Source organism: Eufriesea mexicana, unplaced genomic scaffold, assembly GCF_001483705.2.
Source record: "Eufriesea mexicana isolate 0111107269 unplaced genomic scaffold, ASM148370v2 scaffold130, whole genome shotgun sequence".
NCBI lineage: Eukaryota > Metazoa > Arthropoda > Insecta > Hymenoptera > Apidae > Eufriesea > Eufriesea mexicana.
In genome coordinates, this window is record NW_016908311.1 from 1 (window position 1) to 25,069 (window position 25,069).

The following is a 25,069-nucleotide window of genomic DNA, read 5'->3' on the forward strand; positions in this document are numbered from 1 at the left end:
ACCTGTGCAGTTTTCCTTATCTATCTCGATAGAATAGAATTTTCTTTAATTATTCTGCTTATCCTTTCGCAATTTGGACTGCTCGTTTGCTTAAAATAGTGCCGATAGTGACAGGTGGTGCCGACGGTGATACGCAGTTTGAGTTTGCCCCCTTATGTTTTCCGAATTTCGTATACCTGTACCTTTTTTTTAACCTAATTCGTTAGGTTTGGACGTTCTTAAATTATTCTGCTTATCTTTTCTCAATTCGGATAGGTATTTTGCTTAAAATAGTGCGGAACGTGACAGGTGGTGCCGACGGTAATACGCAGTTTGTGTTTCCCCCCTTATATTTTCCGAATTTCGTTTCCCTGTGCTTTTTTTTGAACCAAAGTGGGTAGAATAAAATGTTTTTTAATTATTCTGCTTATCTTTTCTCAATTTGGTGTGTTAATTTGCTTAAAATTGTGCAGAATGTGACAGGTTGTACCCACGGTGATTGGCAGTTTGATTTTCCGTCCTTGTATTTTCCAAATTTGATTTCTCTGTCCGGATTGTTGTGCTTCACTCGATTGAATATGCTATTCTCTATTTCGCTTCCCTATTTTTTCTCAATTTTGAACGATCTTCTTTATTTTCATGATTTCTGCCCTGTAGTCAATTGTAGTAGACAGCGTTATTATTATTAGCATTATTCTTAGCATGACACTTTAACGTTCGGCGCGTATGTTGTTGTTTGATATATTAAAGAAACTATTTGCCAAGGCTACATTGGTGGTTTCTAATTTATAAAATGAAATTTGTGTTGACTGTACCTGCTGGTGTGATTTGTGTTTTTTTATGAATAATCAATTTTCCATGTCATGATGCGCAGTGATGCACTGATTTGGAGGGGAAGTTTGAATTTGGGTGGTTGATTCAGTATGCTTAACAATTGCTTGCTTTCGAGTTGTCTTCTTGTTGCGAAAGTGTCATTAAATATTTAAATACAAATATCGTACATTAGGAGAAGGTATTGGTAGTTTGGTCACATTCTGCCAATACGGTCCGTTTGTTGTTCGATCGTGGTTATCCTGTCCCAAAGGCTCCTTGGCCCAAAGTCGAAACCAGTGTCCATGCCTATCCTTTGTGGATCTACTATGTGTAGGTAATGGTAATATTTGTCGTAGGGATTCACTGGCTGCCAGTCTACTTGCGGCATGCGTGGTTCGCTGTAATGTTTTGAAATCTGTTGTCAATAATTCATGTAGAAAAAATGATATTATTAAAAATTGCAAAAACTGGTGAGTTTATTTACCCATGTGTAGCGAATGATATGTAAATATCGAGCAGTATTTGTTGCATTTGCACATCACTTGACCACGTCACATTCATTAATGGAGTGACGGTCACGAGGTATATGTCCTCGCCATTATTCACTCCTGTGTTGATAATATTGTTAATTTAGTGCACTATACACTTAACGCACTATAAACTTATTCGTACTAAAGGTATTTCATACTTTACATATTTTAAATATCGAAATTCTTTTGATATTCATCTACAGAATGTAAAAAGCATTACCAAGCTTTCTTGTTTGACGCATCAGAGCTTCAGTTATGCTGTACATCGTTTTGTAACTGTAGACGTAGGTCCACATTGGGCACTTATTTCTTTTTGCTTGCAATCTCATCGCTTTCTCCATACAATAGCCCCATTGTCGGTCACCTAACATACTTATTATAGGAATTATACTGTTCCTGTCGATTGGTTCAGATCCTAGATAATGTTTTCTGGTCTCTTCTGCTACCTGCCTTTTCTGATTTGGTGGAATAGTATCGTTAAAAATGAGCATATGGGGTGCAATGTCGTTCCAATTGTCATTCAGTTGCTTTAACAGTGTATCATTAAAGATGAATGCTATGAAAACTTGACTTATATAGAATTACTATAAAAATATATTTAATTTTATATGATAAGATGTCAGACCTTCAGCATGGAGTAATCCTTCTTGGTTAGTTATTCCAGATATTCAAGGGACATCGTATGCTTCCCCTCTAACGATGATATCCACCGGAGGACGAGAAATGAAAGCATGAGGTCCGGGTTCCTCGATAACTATACCGAAAGGGACAAAAGGATAGAATACCCATACCTGTAATTAATGATTTGAGGATTATTATTCTGTTATATTATAAATAAATTATCTTATAATCTAAAATCTTATTAATACATTATGTGGAAATATTTAATTTTGTCAACTTATGTTAGAATACTTCATTATCTTGTTATCGTCATATTTTTAACAATATATTTTTAACGCGTATTGCTGTTCGATGTGTAGCTTGTCCGAATCGGTAGGTGTAAATTATACACTTACAGACATACAAAATACAATGAATTATCGAACGGAATATATATTAATTATTCCATATTAATGAAAGTCTAAGGAAACAAAATTCTACTCAGCGAAAAAGGATTTACCAGGTAATCATCAAGAGCTCGCGTTAATAGATTAGCAGGACGAGTTTGCACACAATTGACCATCTCCGTTTCGCAGGTTGTTGGACATCCCACGGTAGCAGCCATCTTTCTAGCCTTATCGCGAGCTTGTCCCATCCTAGACCAAGGAGCGAGTGCCACGCCACCTATCGATATTCCTCCTGTACGAAATGTAGTATGAAATAAGTCTCAATATCAGCAAGACAATATACTGCGATCGTAACCACGTACTATGGAAAAGTCCAGCGCTCAGTGGCGTCAAATAATGCTAATGGACACTAGAGGCTCCTGAGCTGAAACCAAAAAGAGTTACGCGTTTCGGATCCCCACCGAAGTTCTGGATCTTGTTCCACACCCATCGTAGAGCCAAGCTTTGATCCTTCATTCCCATATTACCGGGCACTACACTATCTCCCGTGCTTAGAAAACCTGAAACAAATTTTTGGACGACTCTATTTAGAATTGTATCAACCCTTCACGTCGTAATATTTGTATTTATTAAATCGAATATCCTGTACGTAGCAAGACGAATTTCTGTAATTGTATTATTTTTATAACTTCAACTACAATAGTCCAAAAGGAACTACTACTGCAGACAGATAATTTTCTTATTACTGTTAGCATTAAAATTAATATATTTCTGTTTAAAAAAAGTCACCATAATTTACTGTTTCTAGGGATTTATTTTATATTTTATGTGTAATCTTACCGAATGGTCCCAAACGATAATTGAACGTGAACACTACGACATCACGGTCCATCATGAGTGTCTTGTTCAGATCGCTTCCACTGCCGAACAAATTGGCGCCGCCATGAATCCAGAAAATGACAGGTAACAGAGTGTTCTTGCTCTTCCTAATTGCAGCGTAAATGTCCAGATACAAACAATCCTCAGAACCAGGGATGGGAGGTAAATATCCAACTGAGTACGACGGATAATACTGTGTGCAGATAGAGCACTTCTTCGTGGCTAATAGCTCACCCGACCATTCTTCGGCTGGGTGTGGTGGCTGAATATTCATAATGTACTTCCTAAGTATTATCTTATAATAAACAATTTCATTTTCTTAATAACAATATTACCAAACTAACTAAGTAATTAATTAAAATTAATTATATATATCAGGTTTAGATATTATCCAACTTTTGCAGGTACCTCTAGTGTTAACGCTTTATTCAACATACCTGAAATCTAAGTTTGCCAACTGGGGGTTGCGCATAGCGAATGCCCTCGAAGGCTTCGTATTCTCTGCCGTGCCAAGAGATCGTATAGTATCCTCGTATGGTTTCCAGGGATGTGCTGACCCATGGAATCTTACCATTCTGCAATGAAAAATCAAGGAATCCCAGGAGGAACAAAGTTGCCGATACCTTCACCGCGAACATTCTTAAACTGTGTGTTCCACTAGCAGTGATATCAACCTTTTATATATTTAAGTGCATTATATAGCTTTATATAATTCAGTGACTTTCCGTTTTTTACCTAGATCCATTCAACAATCATCAACAACAACAGCATGTGCTTGTGGAGTCACTATGACGATGCATACGCGGAACATCCAAAATTCTGAGAAAGTACTGTTACAAAATATTGATTGCAGAAAATGATTTTGCTAGTGTACTAATAGGAGTAACAACCTTTCGGCAATCGAAGAATCTTGTCTGTGCAGTGCCAAGATGATTGAATGATACGACACTTTAAGAAAGATCAGACGAAAATTTACTAACTGGCAAATATCTGTTGATAAATTGAAATATTACTTCTTATTGGCTGTGACTCTATTACATCGTCCCGTGTACACAACCTAGAAGAAAACGATAACTACAACATTCACAACAAATTTCAGGCGCCATATGGTAAAGTTTGATTAAATAGCCAAAACCCTAAACGTCTATATTACTAAAACAAGGTGACCAATTTTTCTCCAGTCTTTTGCTAGAAAAACAACTAACTGAGTCAGTAATTCTCTTTTTATAAAAGTGTCAAATAAACGAAATGATAGCTCTAATGCACTACCAGATACTTCGCTTAAATATTATACTACGTTATATAAAGAACAAGGAGTGAGAAAGTTTGAGAATTAGGATTACGAATTGACAGAGAGAGGAAGAGAGGAAGGGATCGATGAGAACGTGTAATGGAATGGACAAGAGGGCATGAAGAGAAAAAGAAACGAAGAATTTATCTACATGATACAAGGCTCGTTTTTGGCAACGTGTTTTTCGTCAATGGGGGCGAACCTTGCAACTTTATATACATTGTATAAGTAAGTATAAATGCGTGCTATTTACGCATAGAGTAGCCAATTTTTATCTAAGGTAACAATAAGTCTTCGCGTGAATGTTTTTACCATGGCGACTGAGAGTCCTACGATGTAACAGAGATCGGTCTGCGGACAAAGCAGAATGTGCAATAAAATCGAATAAATGTACCACGAATGAGGATGAAAATTGATTAAACTGATCCTGGATGGATTAGAATTCATAAGATTTATCATGGATGAAGGATGCATCAATTATGTTGTGTATAGCAAGACGATGAACTACGCATGGTACGCGAATATACTCGACAATGATCGAGGTGAACTTTTCGGACATTTCTTTCCATATTTCCTTTTTCCTTTTTCTTTCTTTGCACTACAATCGACTATGATGATAACAGTGACATTTGTCGATATTATTCTCAGCACAAAGCGCTATCGTTTGCCTCGTCCCCGCGAGGATACCTCGGTGTTCTCTACTCTATGAAAATAGTCTAGTTTTGACATCACGAGCTGGTATAAAGTGTCCTCTTATACGACTAAACGATTTCGTACGTCAAAATATAGTGCACAGTGATTCTCACGTTCTTGTCTTGGACGGGATTGTTTCATTTTGAAGAGTTGATTCAGTTTGCTTAGGAATTATTTTACTTAGGATTATATATTTGGCATGCAAGTATTATTACATATTTAAATGCAACATAACAACGTTTGAAAGAAGGTAACCGTAGTTTGATTGCCTTTGGTCACTTTTCGCAACTTTCATCAATTTATTTGTTTTCATCAAAGTTTATCGAGGTCCAGAAGCTTCGTTGAGCAAAGTCAGAGTTGGACTCCATTTTTATAGTTCTTGGGTTTGTTATGTGCAGATAATGGAAATCTTTGTCGTTGGGGTTCAATGACGGCCAGACTGCATTCCCAACCCGAGGTTTACTGAAATTTTTAGAGATTTATTATGAAAAACTTATATAGAAGAAATGATGTGATCAGAAATTGAAAAAATTGATGACTTTATTTACCCATCTATAGCGTATGATGTGTAAAAATCGAGCAGTATTTGTTGCATTTGCACATCACTTGGCCGCGTCACACTAGAGGTTCTAGTGTCGATCACGAGGAATGTGTCGTCGGAATGACTCACTCCTGTGTTGGTAATATCGTTAATTTAGTACACCCTCAACGCGCTATAAACTTATTCGAACTAAGAATGTTTCATACTTTACTTATTTTAAATATCGAACTTCTTTTGATATTCAACTACGGAATATAAAGAGCATTACCAAAATTCCTTGTTGTGCCGCTCAGAGTGTCACTTAGGCTGTACATAGATCTGTAACTGTATAAGTAGGTCCACACTGGGCTCTTATTTTTTCTGGCTTGCAATCTCGCAGCCCTCTCGAAATTATGCGCGAATAATCGATCACCCATCATATGTATTACAGGCATCATACTGTTGCTATCGATTGGTTCAGATCCCAGATAATGTTTTCTGATCTTTTCTGCCACCTGCTTCTTCTCATTCAGTGGAATGGTATCGTTAAAATCGAGCAAATAGGGTGCAATGTCGTCCCAGTTGTCGTTCAGATGCTTTAACAGCGTATTATTAGCGACGAATTCTATGAAAACGAGACTTATATGGAATTACGATAAAAGTATAATTAATTTTATAACATAAGATATCAGACCTGCAGAAGTGTATAATCCTTCTTCGCTGACTACTCCGGAAATCCAAGGGACATCGTATGCTTCTCCACTATTGATGACATCGATCGGGGAGCGAGTGATGAAGGCATCAGGTCCATGTTTCTCGACAACTGGACCGAAGACGGAGAAAGGATTGAACAGCCAGTACTGTAATTATAGATATCAAGATTATTATGGTATTATATTATTAACATATCATGTACGGATATATAATTTTATTGCCTTATTTATATTTGTATTATGTTATCAGTTATTATTACGGTCCATTATGAGTGTCTCGTTCATGTCGTTTCCACTGCCGAACAAGTAGGCGCCGCCATGAATCCAGAAAATGACAGGTAACAGAGTGTTCTTGCCGTTCCTAATTGGAGCGTAAATGTTCACATACAGACAATCCTCGTCACCCGTGATAATTTGTCCATCGATAGCCAAACTCCTCATAAGATACTGTGTGCAGATAGAGCCCTTCTTCGTGGCTGATAGCACACCCGACCATTCTTCGGCTGGGTGTGGTGGCTGAATATTCATAATGTACTTTCTAATTATTATCTTATAATAAACAATTTCACTTTTTAATAACAATATTACCAAACCAACTAGGTAACTAATTAAAATTAATTATATATATCAGGTTTAGATATTATCCAACTTTCGCAGATACCTCTAGTGTTAACGCTTTATTCAACATACCTGAAACCTAAGTTCGCCAACCGGGGGCTGCCCATAGGGAATGCCCTCGAAGGCTTCGTATTCTCTGCCTTGCCGAGAGATCTTATAGTATCCTTGTATGGTTCCCAGGGATGTGCTGACCCATGGAATCCTATCATTTTGCAATGAAGAATCAAGGAATCCCAGGAGGAACAAAGTTACCGATACCTTCACCGCGAACATTCTTAAACTGTGTGTTCCACTAGCAGTGATATTAACCTTTTATATATTTAAGTGCATTATATAGCTTTATATAATTCAGTGACTTTCCGTTTTTTACCTAGATCCATTCAACAATCATCAACAACAACAGCATGTGCTTGTGGAGTCACTATGACGATGCATATGCGGAACATCCAGAATTCTGGGAAAGTAGCTATCACAAAGTATTTATTGCAGAAAATGATTTTGCTAGTGTACTAATAGGAGTATCAACCTTTCGACAATCGAAGAATCTTCTCTGTGTAGTGCCAAGATGATTGAATGATACGACACTTTAAGAAAGATCAGACGAAAATTTACTAACTGGCAAATATCTGTTGATAAATTGAAATATTACTTCTTATTGGCTGTGACTCTATTGCATCGCTCCGTGTGCACAACCTAGACGAAAACGATAACTACAACATTCGCGAGAAGTTTCAGGCGACAAATGGTAAAATTTGATTGAATAGCCAAAACCCTAAACGTCTATATTACTATATTATATTGCGTTATATAAAGAATACAGAGTGAGAAAGTTTGAGAATAGAGATTACGAATTGACAGAGAGAGGAAGAGAGGAAGGGATCGATGAGAACGTGTAATGGAATGGACAAGAGGGCATGAAGAGAAAAAGAAACGAAGAATTTATCTACATGATACAAGGCTCGTTTTTGGCAACGTGTTTTTCGTCAATGGGGGCGAACCTTGCAACTTTATATACATTGTATAAGTAAGTATAAATGCGTGCTATTTACGCATAGAGTAGCCAATTTTTATCTAAGGTAACAATAAGTCTTCGCGTGAATGTTTTTACCATGGCGACTGAGAGTCCTACGATGTAACAGAGATCGGTCTGCGGACAAAGCAGAATGTGCAATAAAATCGAATAAATGTACCACGAATGAGGATGAAAATTGATTAAACGGATCCTGGATGGATTAGAATTCATAAGATTTATCATGGATGAAGGATGCATCAATTATGTTGTGTATAGCAAGACGATGAACTACGCATGGTACGCGAATATACTCGACAATGATCGAGGTGAACTTTTCGGACATTTCTTTCCATATTTCCTTTTTCCTTTTTCTTTCTTTGCACTACAATCGACTATGATGATAACAGTGACATTTGTCGATATTATTCTCAGCACAAAGCGCTATCGTTTGCCTCGTCCCCGCGAGGATACCTCGGTGTTCTCTACTCTATGAAAATAGTCTAGTTTTGACATCACGAGCTGGTATAAAGTGTCCTCTTATACGACTAAACGATTTCGTACGTCAAAATATAGTGCACAGTGATTCTCACGTTCTTGTCTTGGACGGGATTGTTTCATTTTGAAGAGTTGATTCAGTTTGCTTAGGAATTATTTTACTTAGGATTATATATTTGGCATGCAAGTATTATTACATATTTAAATGCAACATAACAACGTTTGAAAGAAGGTAACCGTAGTTTGATTGCCTTTGGTCACTTTTCGCAACTTTCATCAATTTATTTGTTTTCATCAAAGTTTATCGAGGTCCAGAAGCTTCGTTGAGCAAAGTCAGAGTTGGACTCCATTTTTATAGTTCTTGGGTTTGTTATGTGCAGATAATGGAAATCTTTGTCGTTGGGGTTCAATGACGGCCAGACTGCATTCCCAACCCGAGGTTTACTGAAATTTTTAGAGATTTATTATGAAAAACTTATATAGAAGAAATGATGTGATCAGAAATTGAAAAAATTGATGACTTTATTTACCCATCTATAGCGTATGATGTGTAAAAATCGAGCAGTATTTGTTGCATTTGCACATCACTTGGCCGCGTCACACTAGAGGTTCTAGTGTCGATCACGAGGAATGTGTCGTCGGAATGACTCACTCCTGTGTTGGTAATATCGTTAATTTAGTACACCCTCAACGCGCTATAAACTTATTCGAACTAAGAATGTTTCATACTTTACTTATTTTAAATATCGAACTTCTTTTGATATTCAACTACGGAATATAAAGAGCATTACCAAAATTCCTTGTTGTGCCGCTCAGAGTGTCACTTAGGCTGTACATAGATCTGTAACTGTATAAGTAGGTCCACACTGGGCTCTTATTTTTTCTGGCTTGCAATCTCGCAGCCCTCTCGAAATTATGCGCGAATAATCGATCACCCATCATATGTATTACAGGCATCATACTGTTGCTATCGATTGGTTCAGATCCCAGATAATGTTTTCTGATCTTTTCTGCCACCTGCTTCTTCTCATTCAGTGGAATGGTATCGTTAAAATCGAGCAAATAGGGTGCAATGTCGTCCCAGTTGTCGTTCAGATGCTTTAACAGCGTATTATTAGCGACGAATTCTATGAAAACGAGACTTATATGGAATTACGATAAAAGTATAATTAATTTTATAACATAAGATATCAGACCTGCAGAAGTGTATAATCCTTCTTCGCTGACTACTCCGGAAATCCAAGGGACATCGTATGCTTCTCCACTATTGATGACATCGATCGGGGAGCGAGTGATGAAGGCATCAGGTCCATGTTTCTCGACAACTGGACCGAAGACGGAGAAAGGATTGAACAGCCAGTACTGTAATTATAGATATCAAGATTATTATGGTATTATATTATTAACATATCATGTACGGATATATAATTTTATTGCCTTATTTATATTTGTATTATGTTATCAGTTATTTTAATGGTATGCCATTAAAATGTACTGCCATTAACCCTACCAATTCGACAGGTATAAATTATACATTAACAGACATACAAAATAAAATGACTTATCCAACGGAATATATATAAATTATTCCATAGTATTGAGTGTCTAAAGAAACAAAATTCTACTCAGCGAAAAGGTATTTACTATGATGTCGTCAACAGCTTGCGATAATTGCTTAGCAGGACGCGTTCGCAGACAATTCACCATCTTCCTTACGCTACTTGTTGGACACCCCAGGACTGCAGCCAATTTTCTAGCCTTTTCAGGAGCACGTTCCGTCTGTGTCCAAGGATTGAGTGCCACGCCACTTATCGATATTCCTCCTGTTACGAAATATAGTATGAAATAAGTCTCAATATCAGCAAGACAATATACTGCGATCGTAACCACGTACTATGGAAAAGTCCAGCGCTCAGTGGTGTCAAATAATGGTAGTGGACACTAGAGGCTCCTGCGCTGAAACCCATAAGAGTTATATTTTTCGGATCCCCACCGAAGTTCTCGATGTTCTTCGACACCCAGCGTAGTGCCAGATTTTGATCCTTCAACCCCATGTTTCCGGGCACCAAGCTATCCCCCGTGCTTAGAAAACCTGAAACAAATTTTTGGACGAATCTGTTTAGAATTGTATCAACCCTCCACGTCGTAATACTTTGTATTTATTAAGTCGAATATCCTGTACATAGCGAGATGAATTTCTGTAGTTGTATTATTTTCATAACTTCAACTACAATAGTCCAAAAGGGACTACTACTGCAGACAGATCATTTTCTTATTACTGTTAACATTACAATTAATATATTTCTGTTTAAAAAAAGGCATCATAATTTACTGTTTCTAGGGATTTATTATATATTCTATGTGTAATCTTACCGAATGGTCCCAAACGATAATTGACCGTGACCAGCACGACATCACGGTCCATTATGAGTGTCTCGTTCATGTCGTTTCCACTGCCGAACAAGTAGGCGCCGCCATGAATCCAGAAAATGACAGGTAACAGAGTGTTCTTGCCGTTCCTAATTGGAGCGTAAATGTTCACATACAGACAATCCTCGTCACCCGTGATAATTTGTCCATCGATAGCCATACTCCTCATAAGATACTGTGTGCAGATAGAGCCCTTCTTCGTGGCTGATAGCACACCCGACCATTCTTCGGCTGGGTGTGGTGGCTGAATATTCATAATGTACTTTCTAATTATTATCTTATAATAAACAATTTCATTTTTTTAATAACAATATTACCAAACCAACTAGGTAACTAATTAAAATTAATTATATATATCAGGTTTAGATATTATCCAACTTTCGCAGATACCTCTAGTGTTAACGCTTTATTCAACATACCTGAAACCTAAGTTCGCCAACCGGGGGCTGCCCATAGGGAATGCCCTCGAAGGCTTCGTATTCTCTGCCTTGCCGAGAGATCTTATGGTATCCTCGCACGGTTCCCAGGGATGTTCTGACTTTAGGAGTCTTGTCATCCTGCAACGATAAATTGAGGAAGCCCAAGAGGAGCAAAACTGTCGTCAGTTTCATCGCGATCGTTCTGAAATTATGTGCCCAACTAGCAGTGCTAGTTGTCTTTTATAATGTTCGTAACATGATAAGCACATGTTGTATATGATACAATTTTGCACCTTTTTTTTCACGTGTAGCATTATATAACGAAAAGACTTATCTTTGGTACATTGCGAATTTACCAAATGATAACGGCATGTACTCTAGTCATTAGGGTGATTGTTTCGAAATATTGATTCCTAGACATATGTTTTGCAGGTAAGTTAATAGAAGTATTTATCTTTGGTTAAGCAAAGGATCTTATCTCTGCCATGCAAAATTGATTGAATGGACATGATTCTCGAGGAAAGATCAGATCAATCTGTATTAACTATCAAGTATCTGTTGACAAATTTACATATGACTGTTGATTGGTTTTAGCTCTATTTATATCATGCAATGTGCACATGCTGCGAGCAAACGATACCTACCCTGTACCCCTCCGAGAAGTTTCATGCGAAAAATGGAAAAATGTGTGCATCTACTGTATATCTGAATTCTATAAAAATATAAACAGTATACCAACGGAAAAAGGGTATAAAGAATAATGTATCTACAGAATGCCTATTTTATTTGGAATTATGAAAATGTCTGGAAAAGCATGCACTTCGCGTGAATGTTAGAAAATGTCTTGTGAGAAGGTAAATTACTAATATTAAAATTGCTTATATATATTGCTTATATATATATATATGAAAATCTCTGTCGTCGCAAAGATGTTAATAACGAATTTACATCGTTTAAAATCATTGAAACTCTCCTGAAAATTAATATGTGCGTGTCTAATTATATAAGGTACCTAAAAATTTGTTCAATACGAAAAGATTAATAGCACTGCAAAACTTAACTATCGTTACCATAAATTTATTTCGGGTAATGCATTAGGTATTCATCAGGAGTTGAAAATATGAAGACAGACAATATCATTTGCATAATATATATTGGGTGATATTATAAGATATGAGTTATCGTAATTATTGGTTAGCATGAGATAACAGAAATATAACAAGTAATTATAAGACTAACGATAATCGCAAGAAATGAATAATTCATGCACAGATAAAATTCACTTTCAAATATAATTGACATTATTCCAGAGCCTGTTTCCAGAAGTTACACGTGGATACTAATCCATCGTCTTCACGCGTTTTACGTCGATTTGTGAAATAGAAATTGTAAATGTAGCAATGCGAAGAAACGTTGAGAAACGAAAATATATCGCGGAAAATTAGTGTAATTTCACGTAATTGTGAGCAAACCATGATGTATCCATTTTTACTTTTTTGCAATTCTTATATTATCAATTTTTTCTTATGTCATTTCCTTACAAAAGAGGTACGCAGCCAATTTTCTAATCCTAATATCCTTGCTTTATTATCTATACATACTCATTTACAGGCTTAGAATTATATTTGAAACGCCTTAAAATTTTACATGTAAATAATATTATAATATATCCATTTATTAAACTTTTGTAATATTTTCATATTATTGCAGTGGAAATTAAATCTATTTCTAATTTCTTAGGATATCATATCAATTCAATCGTAGTATACATATATAGTATACAGGATATACATATAATAATATACAATCAGCATATGAGGTCTAATTCAGAAAGGTACAGATTTTTCTTGCCAGTATCATTGAGTTGTCAACTTATACTTGACATTCGTTAAAATTAATCATGACCCAAAAATTCTTCTGTCCAAAATTTGCATTGGTTTTCATAGTTAAATTACTCGGAGTGTCTATATATAAGTAAAGAAAGTCATTGTCACTATTATTAATTATTAACACAATTATTAACACCGATAATATAACAAATATAAATTTTCGCAAAAATTTTATCTTGACCGTTTCCTAGGTGTTTAATTTTTGGAAATACTGTAGAAGTTCTAGTTTACTTGGAAACCGAAGATATAAAAATTTAACGAATTTCCTTTCGTCTTATTATAGATAAAAAGCTTACGAATTCGTTGATAATTCCGCATAAGTCATGAAAACTCATTGATTATAATTTCTATAGTTACCATTTTAAATAGTAGAGGGCGTAAACATCTCTAACTTGATACAATCGATATTTTAGTATAAGGTACATAAAGTAATAGATTTATATTACACCACTCCCTTAATTCACACAACACTTTTTTAATGCTAGTTTCCTTTTTACTCTGTAAATTAGAACATAATCTACGCGGCCAGACCACGTTGCCTTGTCAAGAATTTTATAAACCAACGGTTGCCGGTGGACATCGGTTGGCATCAGCAGCAGAGATAAAAAGAAAGCCAAACCTTTGAAACATACCGAGCGAATGGCTAGTTTCGTTCTATTACTAACAGACTTTATTTACACGATCTTCATTCCCGTAAAACGAATACACGTGAACCGAATAATTCGCATAAATTGAGAGATGACTGTATATCTCGTTTGTGGTATACCTAAAGTAATGAATTCACAAGCAGGAGATATAAATTGTATCTGTGATTAATATAATCTCTCAACTTATTTTGATGTAAATATTTATATAAGTTTAAAAAATATACTTATCAAACTTATTTAAGAAAGTGTATAACAAATTATAATATTTCTATCTACAAACTTCATAGGGAATTTATTTTTTAATTATCAATAATTTCAAACGTTAATTTGCAGGTGGCGGGAATCACTATATAATAGTGTTTAACGTGTGTTGTTTAATATCAATTGTTCGTTATTGTTTCATTATAATATTGTCATAAATAATATTCAAATTTGTTTGTTTCATCAGTTTGCATCCATGGTTTTCATTTAGTTAAACAACTACTCGTCTGCTGTAGCTACTAGTAAATTCCTTAAACTACGATGCGATGAATAAGGTTATCTCGTAAAAAAGTCGTAATCTCCAAAAAAAAAAAAGATAGTGTCTAAAAATTGCGTCTAATTTGTCTAAATAACTCTTTTTTACAATGGATATTGTTCCAACGCAAGTTTACCAAGACTTTGATTTTACATCGACACAAGAGATTTCTCAATCCGCGCCCCAGAATGATATACAGGTAAAACTTTAATATTTTTAATATTCTCTTTTCATATTTAATTTTATATTCTTTCTTTTACCCACTTTTTATATTTGATACACTTTTTCTGTACTTCCATTTAATCTTTATTCTTAATTTCTGTGTTGGTTATCTTAGTTGTAAATTGTTTTCATGACAATTTTTATAATTGATTTTATTACTACAAAATACAGTTTATTTATGTCAAATGTTTCAGATTGGGATGCTCATTATAGGTTCTAATACATATCCGGTCAAACAAGGAATTAATTATATTGGTAGACATCCAGATTCCGATATCGTAATCAATGATTTGGTAAGTACTTATATTGTTTTGCTTTATATATAATATTTAAATTAAGTATACTTATTTTTAATCTTACTAATTATTCATACTTTTAATAGTCTGTTACAATCATTTGTAAAACATAAAACATAAAAAATGGATATTTTATTGTGATTACAAATTTAATCTTTATAACACACACGAATCATATTTTATAATGTCTAATTTTTATCTTTGATATGTTCTCCAATGGTTTTATTCAGGGTGATCTTAAATAAATTAGAAATAGAAATAAGATTTCAATTAATTTAGGATTTATATCTCATTAAGATTTTATTTATAATAAAAGGATTACAATAAAAATTTCTATAATTTAATAATTATTCAAGTGTAATAAAAAATAATAGGAGACATCTTTATAATTCTTCTTTTAATGTACCAGATGTTTTACTTAATTTGTTTTCATTAAAATTAATAGAATTCCAAAAATCTTTGTTTCCAAAATTTGTATGACTATCCATATGAATTTGATTTAATCCAGCAATGTGCAAATACCTAAGTGGTTTTTCATTGGATTTTAATCTTGACCACTGAGCATTGCCAACATTTGGTACTCTGAATCAAATAAAAACAGAAGATTATGAAGCTGTGACATAAGTTATCTTCTTTAAATTATTTTGATGTATTTCATTAAACATATATACTCACCCATTCGTTGTAAATGATACCCAGAAATCAATTAAAATTCTTTGCATTTTAATATCATTTGTTGTTGTTGTGGGATCAAGATAAGGCGTGTCTACGACCAAATATCCATCATCTGCATGGCTGACACCTGTAGAAAATGCATCATAAGTGCAACTATCCTTTTCTTCTTTTTATTAAATTTTCACTTTAAATGACGTACCATAATTATTAGTAGTGCCACTCATGGAATCACTAACACTATGTGCACCTCTATACGAATAATAATAATACCAAACAGGTTGTTGATTAACTTTAGCCTGCATTCTAGCAGCTTTTTCACTATCGACAACAAAAAATCTATCACTGGCTACACGTATTAAGGAATCTGTTGTTGTTTCGTCAATTTTCTTCGATCCAAAATACTGATTTCTAATGAGTCTAGCAATTTCAACATGCTTCTCTTTAGGAAGAGTATAATTGTAATCAAGGAGATAAGGTGCAAGGAGGTCCCAGTCATCGTTCAATGCTTTCAAGGCTTCTGGCTTAGCAATAAATTCTAAAAGATGAGTGATTTTAAATTATAATTCAAAGTCACACGAGCATTTTAAAATCTTCATCAAATATTTTTTACCAGCGACTGGATACAATCCTTCGTCACTAGTAACTCCAGTAACCCATGGGACATCTTGAACATCACCGCTATTCACGATTTCAACAGGTGTTCGATTGATAAATGGTTCATCACCGTATTTCTCCGGTACTGGTCCGAACGGTGTAAATGGATTATAATAGAATCGCTTTAATAAAATTATGAATTTTGAGTAAAAAATTACACAAAGATACTATTGACAGTAAAACAAATTGATGATAAAGAATACTTACCAGAAACTTCTCAAGGGCTTGAACCATAGTTCTAGCTGGACGGTATCTAAGACAACGTACCATTTCTCTTGTACTACCTGTGAGACAACCCATAAGGACTCCTAGTTGTTTGGCTTTTTCTAAAGAGTTTTCTGTTTGAGTCCAGCAATCAAAAGCCGTACCACTGATCGATATACCACCTGTATTACGCAAAATGAGAAAAGATAAAATATACGTATATATAAAGCTTATAGAATTCTTTACAGTATCAAAGTATCAATATCAAAAAACGTTATAATGTTCTTGAAAAGAGTAGATATTTTCGTGAGCACCTTGGAAAAGACCAGCGCTCATGGGAGATAAGTAATGATAATGAACACTAGCACCGCCAGCACTCAAACCGATCAAAGTTATTCTCTTTGAATCACCACCAAACCATTCGATGTTTTCTGAAACCCATCGTAACGCCATACTTTGGTCCTTCAATCCCATATTACCAGGAACTACTTCATCTTCTGTGCTGAGGAAACCTAGAAAACAAAGATAATTTATTACATTTCAAAATTAATGATCCTTATTTCTTTTTCTAGGTATGCTATTATATTTCAAAAAGTTATAAAATTATTTTTAAATACCTAACATTCCTAAACGGTAGTTGAACGTAACAAATATGACGTCACGATCCATGAGATACTTGGCACCCATTTCCATTCCGCTACCAAATTGGAAAGCTCCACCATGGATCCAAAAGATAACTGGTAAGGATTGCGAGGTTGTTCTTCTTTCAGTCGGCACATAAATATTTAAGTAGAGACAGTCTTCGGCACCTTGAACTCTATCATTTGGATCTATAGGTAATTGTGCGTATTGTAAACAGGCAGAGCCAAATTTTATCGCAGGAAGCTCGCCCATCCATGGTGGTAGTCTTTGAGGAGGCTAAAGGAAACATATTAATTTTTATCATCATTTTAAAATAATCAGATAAAGATTCATATTGTGTAATTTTTTCAGTCCAAAGAATCAAACTGTATGCAGTTTTTACCTTGAATCGAAGCTTTCCGGTCGGAGGCAGCGCATAAGGAATTCCTTCGTAAGCTTCGTACTGTCTTCCATTTGCAGACACTTTATAATATCCCCTAATTGCACCGAGAGGAGTTTTAACTCTGGGAACATCTTCTGTGGACCACGAAAAAGTCACGAATCCGAACAGAAATAGAAGAAACTGTAGTCTTGTCATCTTCGTTAGAATGATGCCTGCTCGATCATCCTCGTTTATTTATTGCACACCTTTTGAACGTTATTTGCATGTGTTGGCTTAGATAAATATGCGACACAAATGTATAATATTTGTGATTATATAAGAGCTCCTATGTACATGTAAATCGGTCGATTAGTTTCTATATTCAGAATCTTTTTTGCCAATTATCGTTTCGAAACGGGCATGGGTCGTGATAAGTTGTAATACACGGATCAGTTTTTACTCATATATGTACGAACAGACAGTGTACACGATGTACAAGAGTTGTGCTTTTATTAGTTTACAAACATGATAAGATTAAATTACTGCATTGTTCCATCGAAGAAAGAACTCGATGTATTTCAATCATTCTAACAGAAATCGTCGAGTATGAGATCGTTCAAATATTTTAATAAATTAATATCAGTTGATGGGTATCATTTGCAAAACAAAAGAGATAATAACGATAAGAATAAACATAGGAATTGGAGTAATTCACTTCCTTGCACTAGTATATACTTCAGTATATGATTATTCATAATTCATAATAACTGGAGAGCGAGTACAATGTTGTTTATTTAATTTTGCTATGTGTTTCCAATAAGAACGTCTTTAGAACGATAAGATAGTAAAAATCAAATAATAAACATTATTACTTTGTAATAATTGCAAGAAGAATTTGATCATGAAAATTAGATTTTATATAATGCGCCTAGAATTTCTACTTTTATTTTGATTTCTAGTCGGTATTATTTTCTTATTTGTGTATTGTGATAAATTTGCTTTATTTAAAAAAGGCTAAAGATATTTAATGTTAAATATATAATTTTTGAAAATTATTAATAGATATGTTAAAAGATGTTGAAGTATTTTACGCGATGTATTCTTCTGATTAAATAAGATTGATTAATCTTATCACAAAGACATTTTTTAATAAATCATCAATCTTCCAGTTAAGTATGAAGACAAGAACTTAAAATGGACAAGTTATACAAAATCGAAATTGTCACTAATATTAAAATATCTAATTATGTCAAAGATAATTGAATAGTAACGAGATTAATTCAATTTGCAGACGGTATCTAAGAAACACGCAGAGATCGAGATTAATGGTTACGAAACGACAGCATGGGTTTGCGACCTAAATTCTTCTAACAAGACAAAGCTAAATAATGTAATGTAAATTCTATTTATAGATTAAATTTAGTTAATTTCTATGTATGTATTACATATTTTACAATTTTTAGCATTTTGCAATTAGGTTTTATTATTTCTTTTATTACTAATAAAATAAAATTAAAACAAATTACATTTAATTAATATTATTTAGTGTTCTTTTGTATAGTCAATTCTCAGGCCAAATCGATGCTATGAACTCAAAAATGGAAACGTATTGGAATTTGGTTTGGTGCGAGCAGTTTACAAAACCTGCCGGTCAGCAGATGAATCTTTAATTGTAGGGCCTACAATTCAAAATCGGAAGGTACAACAATTGATTATTCCAGGGACACCTGACTCATCATTGGTAATTATCATTTATTTTATTATTATGCAATATATCACATAAATGTATTATCATATATATTCTGTGTAGAATAATTCGTCTAGTTTGGGAGAAAATATCTCTGTTATTCCTGCCACCCAAGCTGATGAGAAAGAATCCGTATTTCGATGCCCGACATTGCCTCTAAGAACTTCCACTAGCAGCGCCCGAAAGAGCAGCATTATCAGTTCCTCTATTGACATCAGCGTGGACGATCTTCAAAGTTTCGATGCAGAGAAAAAAGAAAATGTAGGTCCAGCAAGAATTGGTATTAATGAAATGGAAACGCAAAAATTGTTTGAATCCAATAATGAAACGAATTCTGACATTCACGATGTTGAAACTCAAAAAATGGGTTTAGACAAGATAGAAGATCTTTCAAAATCTTCGAATAAACAAGAAATCAATATACACGACGTAGTAAAACAATGTATAACTAATGCGCAAGGGAATATTACTGATATTCATGATGTAGAAACACAACCTAGTACAGGCATTCACGATATGATAACATGCAAAGAAATTAATGTTCAAAATATTTCAACTCGAAACAATAGTACTCGGGATAATAAGACATTTGAAACAGAAATTAACGAAAAGGAAAACAATAATGTTAATAATAAAGTAATGCAAGAAATTGATGCTAATGAGAGCACATCAGATTCTAATGATGCTACTAAACGTAAAAGTAGAAGTGAATACGTGCAAAATATTGAAAAAAATTTGCAAAAAGATTCGCAAGAGTGTCCGCAATTATTATTTACAACAAATTATGAAAATGAATTTGACACAAGTCGAAATTTACTTGGTTCACAAAATTTATTAGAAGATTACATCAATAATGACGAGCTATCTGATGATGATAAATCAAAATCATTAGCTTCTGTAAAAGTCTCGTCAAACGACGATGTAAATAGTAAAAGTGATAACGAAAGTATTTTTGATGCCGCGACACAAATCAATAAAATTGATGAAAGTGCTTTTAACAATGGAAATCAACGTGTTAAATATACGTTTAAATCTCCTGTAGTAACTGACGACTCTGATGAAACTGATAATGAATGTATCTTTCAAAGGTATTTGTACAAAAATGATAAAGAAAATGAACAATTTGCAAAAGGTCAAGTGGTTGATAGCGATGATTCAACTACGGATGAAGAAGGTCAATTTATGTTAATAGCAATGAAGGAAAAAGCGAATTGCTCCTTTGAAAAGGAGTTTAACAAAAATAAAGAAGCTAAAAATAATACTGGTTCAAGCGAAGATTCTGAAAATTTATTTGATACACTTACTCAACCAATAAATCATAAGAATAAAGATTCACTCTCAAGACAGGATAATGAGAATGAAGTAGATTCTGACGCCCCAACACAAGTTATTAGTAAGGAAGTAACCAAAGATTATATTGAAAATAAAGATAAACATGCAAAAGAAACAGATGACATGGCACCAACACAAGTCCTTTTAACGACTGAGTCTCCCTCAAAAGGGACTAGGCCTCCTACTACTTCAATAACAAATGAAATAATTTCTGATAAAGAAGATATTACCGAAATAGAAGACAATATACCAACTCAGATAATTAATATTACTATGCGAAAGGAGGTTTCAAGTATGAATAATGATGAATATTTGAATCCATTAAATCCTCTGGCAATAAGTACTGTAAATGATTGTAGTATTGATAACAGTGATTATGAAATGGCACCTACTCAACCAATTAGTGATATTAAGAATCAGAAATCTATACTGTCAACTACTAATAAGAGTACAAATGTGTCAATAAAATCTAAAGCATTGAATACAGTGAATTTAGATGACACGATAGAAAGAAATTTGAACGCAATATTTGAAGATGTAAATGAAGAACGTATTGAAGAACACATGCAAATGTCAACTCAAGTTCTTGAAAACGTGTTACAGTCACCACAGTATGAGGATAAATTACCTGACAAGAATGAAAATAGCGATACATCGACCGATAATAAAACAAAGTCTATAAAAGGAAGAAAGAGTAAAACATTAAAAATCGACTCAAATGTAACAAATAAAATATCTCGTAAATCTGATATAAAAAATAATAACGATTCACAAAATACAGAGAATTTTGCCACTATTTCGACAGAAAAACGTAATGTTTTAATAGATTCTCGAGATCCAGCAGAACCTACTGTAAACACTTCTAACGAAAATATAGAAAAAGAGAAAACAACATTAGGAACTTGTAGTAATATGAATAATAACAGCAGCAGTGTTTCTGTTACATTGTCAAAATGTATATTCGATGATCCATCAACACCAAAACCTGCACCTAAAAATTCATCAACTCCAAAATCTATATCTAAAACTTTATCAACTTCAAAATCTGTACCTGCGGATTCATCTACACCAAAATCTATACCTATATTAGATGAAAATTTATCAATCCCAAAATCTGTATCTAAAGATCCATCAACGCCAAAATTGAAAAGAAAGAAATATGATAGGCCAAAAACAGGTGAAGTTCAAGAAGAAATTAAGATATTTGAAAAAGATAAGAATGAATTAGACGAATGTTCAAGAGACATAGACAGTCAAGCATCTAATACATTAATCAATGAACAACTTCAACGACTTACCAAAGTACCAGAAAATGACGATGAAGATATTTTAGCTGGTTTACCCGAAGTTAGAATTTCAGGTACTTTATCAAACCCAGCAAGTCCAACTTCGTCAATTTCATCTGAATATAGAATTAATATTAATCATAATCGAAGAAAACAAATATCCGTAAGAATTGCGCCTAAAAAGAGAGAAGCTTCCCGAAAATCATCACGAAAATCACTTGCTCGTAAAAACGTGGAAAATACTGAATGTCCTACTGCTATTAAGCCAAATTCATTGGAAAACAATTTTGATGTTGATAAAGAATCTGTACATGATAATAGTAAAAAAGATAAGAAGCCCAAACGATTGGTTAAGAAAGTGACAACCAAAAATGAACGTAAAAAAAGCGATACTTTGCCACAGTCAAAATCGATCGCCCCTATTAATTTGCAAGAGAAAATAAGGCAAAGTCCTCTCATTCTGAATTACCGAAAGACCCGTAATTCTAGCAAAGAGAATATTGATCGTTCATCTGTTTTTCAGGTACGAAAAGAAGCGCTGATTGAAAATGAAGTTGCTGAATCTGCAAAAGGAATTGATTTAAACATATCACGCATTGGAAAAAGATCACTAAGCGTGACGGATGCGACTGAAAACTATCCAAAAAAACGCAAAGAAGATATTAACGAAGATGCGACTGTTGATACTAATGATAGAAAAAAGAATACTGTAGCCAACAGAAGACATTCTGCAAATACTCTTAATTTTATTATGAAAGGAAACTCGTCAATCAATACGTATGGTTCGAGTATTAAAAAATCAACTGATCAAGAAGCAAACTTAGATAAACAGGCAATAATAAAAGTTGTCAGAATGTCTGTGGGTACTCCAACTGGTTCGATATCTTCAAGTACTTCAACAGAATTGATGATTGAAAACAATAACAGTAATAAAATTAGACAAAGTCAATCTAAAACTTCCATAGATAGCCAGGTTGTCACAAATATTTCGAATAATGAAAATAAGAAAACCACCAAGACTGTAGGAACGCGAGGAAATGCAAATCGAAAGAGGATCAATAAATTTGAATCTCACGTGGATGATATAAGTTCTCAAATTGGAGAGGAATCCCAAGAAATAGAAATGATCATGAACGGTATGCTCACAGAAGAAAATATCGATTCAAATAGAGAAAAAAAGAAAAAAGTTAGTAAAAATACAAAAAGTAAAAATACTAAAACAAAAAACACGAGGGGACGTAGAAATACAAATACAAATACTTATACGGATGTTGATAATACAGAGAGCAGTAGTACTTCTTCCACTTTTTACGAATCTGATAACGCACGTTTTGAAATACCCATAATAAAACTCAAACAAGTTAAGATTTCCAAGAATGGTTCGAATAAAACTAATGCTCCAGTAAACGAATCTATTAAGGAGACGAAAAGAAACATCAAACAGTCGAGTAGATTAATTCAATCTCATCAGCAATCAGTTACAGAGTCTTCTGTAGAAGAAGAAACAGAAACTGATAATCAAACTGTTTCTGGTAATACTACGAATAAAACGAATAATTCAAGAAATAAACGGCAAAGACAGAAAACTGAAAACGTTGAAAGTAATAAAAAGCAAAAAAGAGATCTCGTAAAAAAAACTATTTCAGATTCAAATTCCAGCATCGAAACGGCATCGATACTTTCAACACCTAATAGAACACGTAGAAGTATGACTTCTTCATTTACGTCATCGCCATTCAAAATAAAGCATAAAATCTTATTTACGGGTATTTCGAATAACAATTATAACAAATTGTTAACAAAGTTAGGTGTGTATTGCATCATTTTGCAAAAAAAAATACATTTGCAAGTAACTGTAGCTGCATTTAATATTTTTTCCTTTTGTAATAGGTGCATCTCAAGTCGAAGATCCAACAAAGTGTACTGTATTGGTTACAGACAAAGTTCGACGAACTGTTAAATTTTTATGTGCTTTGTCATTGTCTGTACCTATAGTTTCAGTTGATTGGTTGGTTGACAGTGAAAGAAGTGGACATTTTGTTGAGTTAGAAGATTACATTTTGAAAGACCCTGCTGCTGAAGCTAAATTCCGTTTTAAGTTAGCAAAAAGCTTAGAAAAAGCAAAGAAGCATAAACTTCTAGAAGGATACACACTTGTCTTAACTCCTAACGTCGCGCCACCACCTTTACCAGAATTAAAAAGTATGTTTTAAAAATAATAATTGCTTCAGTTTTATTCATTAAAAAAATATAACTTCTTTTACAGGTATCATTATGTCATGCGGTGGTAAAGCTTTACTCCGACCACCATCATCATGGCCTCAAAAAGCAATTATTATTTCACGCGAGGAAGACTTAGGTAATGCGAACAAATTTTGTGCAAGAGCACCTAAAACTGTTACCATTCAGTCGACAGAATTTATATTAACTGGTATTTTGAGACAAGAATTAGAATTTAAGGAATTCAAGTTAACATAGTGTTAACAACATAATTTATTTCTTAAATTTCTTTAATAGAACAAGAATATCGAATAATAGAACAAAAGTGTGCAAATTATTTGTATATTTTTTGAGTATTTTTATATGAATACATTTGTACAAATTAAAAGATGCATTAAGTTCTGTAATTGATGTAATGTTTTATCTGATAACATTTACTTATAATATGTAAGTATAATATGTTTTGTAAAACTTATTAACGCTTCATAAATTTTTAACACAAGTCTTTTAATCTATGTGCAGATTCTTCGTAATTTCAACTATTTAGAAAATAATTTGTAATATTTTTAGTATAACGTTAAATAATATACAGTATTTGATTATTGTGTAGTAATTCTCTTAAGAAAAATTATTTTTTAAATCCCTTTTAAATATACAGCATGATCTGTTTATATTTAGTATTGATATTAAGGGTGGTTTATAAAATTTGATTATTTAAATAAATACATTTTTCAATAATTATAAACTTTATTATTCGTTAAAATTACAGTCATTTTTTATTTAATACTTTCAACCAGTGAACTCAATATTATTCTGAATGTAATAAAAATCGTTCTTAAATTACTTTGAAAAACAAATGTAATCTCTTTAATTATTCACACTGAATAAAGTATTTTTTACACTGTGAAATAAATTTGTAATTACTAAATTGAGCAATTGTGTTTCAATACCAATTGAAATAAAACATAATTAAATGCT

At 33.6% G+C, this 25,069-nt stretch overlaps 4 protein-coding genes and 1 pseudogene across 4 annotated transcripts; 1 reads left to right on the top strand and 4 right to left on the bottom strand.

Moving 5' to 3' along the window:
- Positions 1 to 1,006: 1,006 nt before the first annotated feature.
- Positions 1,007 to 3,482, bottom strand: LOC108555154 (venom carboxylesterase-6-like; annotated as a pseudogene).
- Positions 3,483 to 5,392: 1,910 nt separating this feature from the next.
- LOC108555155 (venom carboxylesterase-6) lies at positions 5,393 to 7,316 on the bottom strand. The gene is made up of 6 exons (XM_017910693.1): positions 7,116 to 7,316; positions 6,684 to 6,941; positions 6,407 to 6,572; positions 6,002 to 6,337; positions 5,741 to 5,864; positions 5,393 to 5,654 (listed from the first exon to the last, which is right to left on the bottom strand). Exons 1-6 carry the CDS (start codon positions 7,314 to 7,316, stop codon positions 5,492 to 5,494), a joined length of 1,248 nt encoding a protein of 415 aa, XP_017766182.1. The 3' UTR covers positions 5,393 to 5,491.
- A 1,416-nt stretch (positions 7,317 to 8,732) lies between these two features.
- On the bottom strand, positions 8,733 to 11,596 carry Est-6 (venom carboxylesterase-6). The gene is made up of 8 exons (XM_017910703.1): positions 11,400 to 11,596; positions 10,924 to 11,224; positions 10,445 to 10,642; positions 10,195 to 10,373; positions 9,747 to 9,912; positions 9,342 to 9,677; positions 9,081 to 9,204; positions 8,733 to 8,994 (listed from the first exon to the last, which is right to left on the bottom strand). Exons 1-8 carry the CDS (start codon positions 11,589 to 11,591, stop codon positions 8,832 to 8,834), a joined length of 1,659 nt encoding a protein of 552 aa, XP_017766192.1. The 5' UTR covers positions 11,592 to 11,596; the 3' UTR covers positions 8,733 to 8,831.
- A 2,828-nt stretch (positions 11,597 to 14,424) lies between these two features.
- Positions 14,425 to 24,349, top strand: mu2 (mutator 2). Its single transcript, XM_017910700.1, has 7 exons — positions 14,425 to 14,651; positions 14,869 to 14,967; positions 18,798 to 18,896; positions 19,068 to 19,247; positions 19,317 to 23,679; positions 23,762 to 24,073; positions 24,138 to 24,349. The coding sequence occupies exons 1-7, from the start codon at positions 14,562 to 14,564 to the stop codon at positions 24,347 to 24,349; spliced, it is 5,355 nt and encodes a 1,784-aa protein (XP_017766189.1). The 5' UTR covers positions 14,425 to 14,561.
- On the bottom strand, positions 15,354 to 17,964 carry Jhe (juvenile hormone esterase). Its single transcript, XM_017910701.1, has 8 exons — positions 17,528 to 17,964; positions 17,121 to 17,421; positions 16,818 to 17,015; positions 16,507 to 16,685; positions 16,256 to 16,421; positions 15,845 to 16,180; positions 15,646 to 15,772; positions 15,354 to 15,552 (listed from the first exon to the last, which is right to left on the bottom strand). Exons 1-8 carry the CDS (start codon positions 17,720 to 17,722, stop codon positions 15,354 to 15,356), a joined length of 1,701 nt encoding a protein of 566 aa, XP_017766190.1. The 5' UTR covers positions 17,723 to 17,964.
- Positions 24,350 to 25,069: the final 720 nt, after the last annotated feature.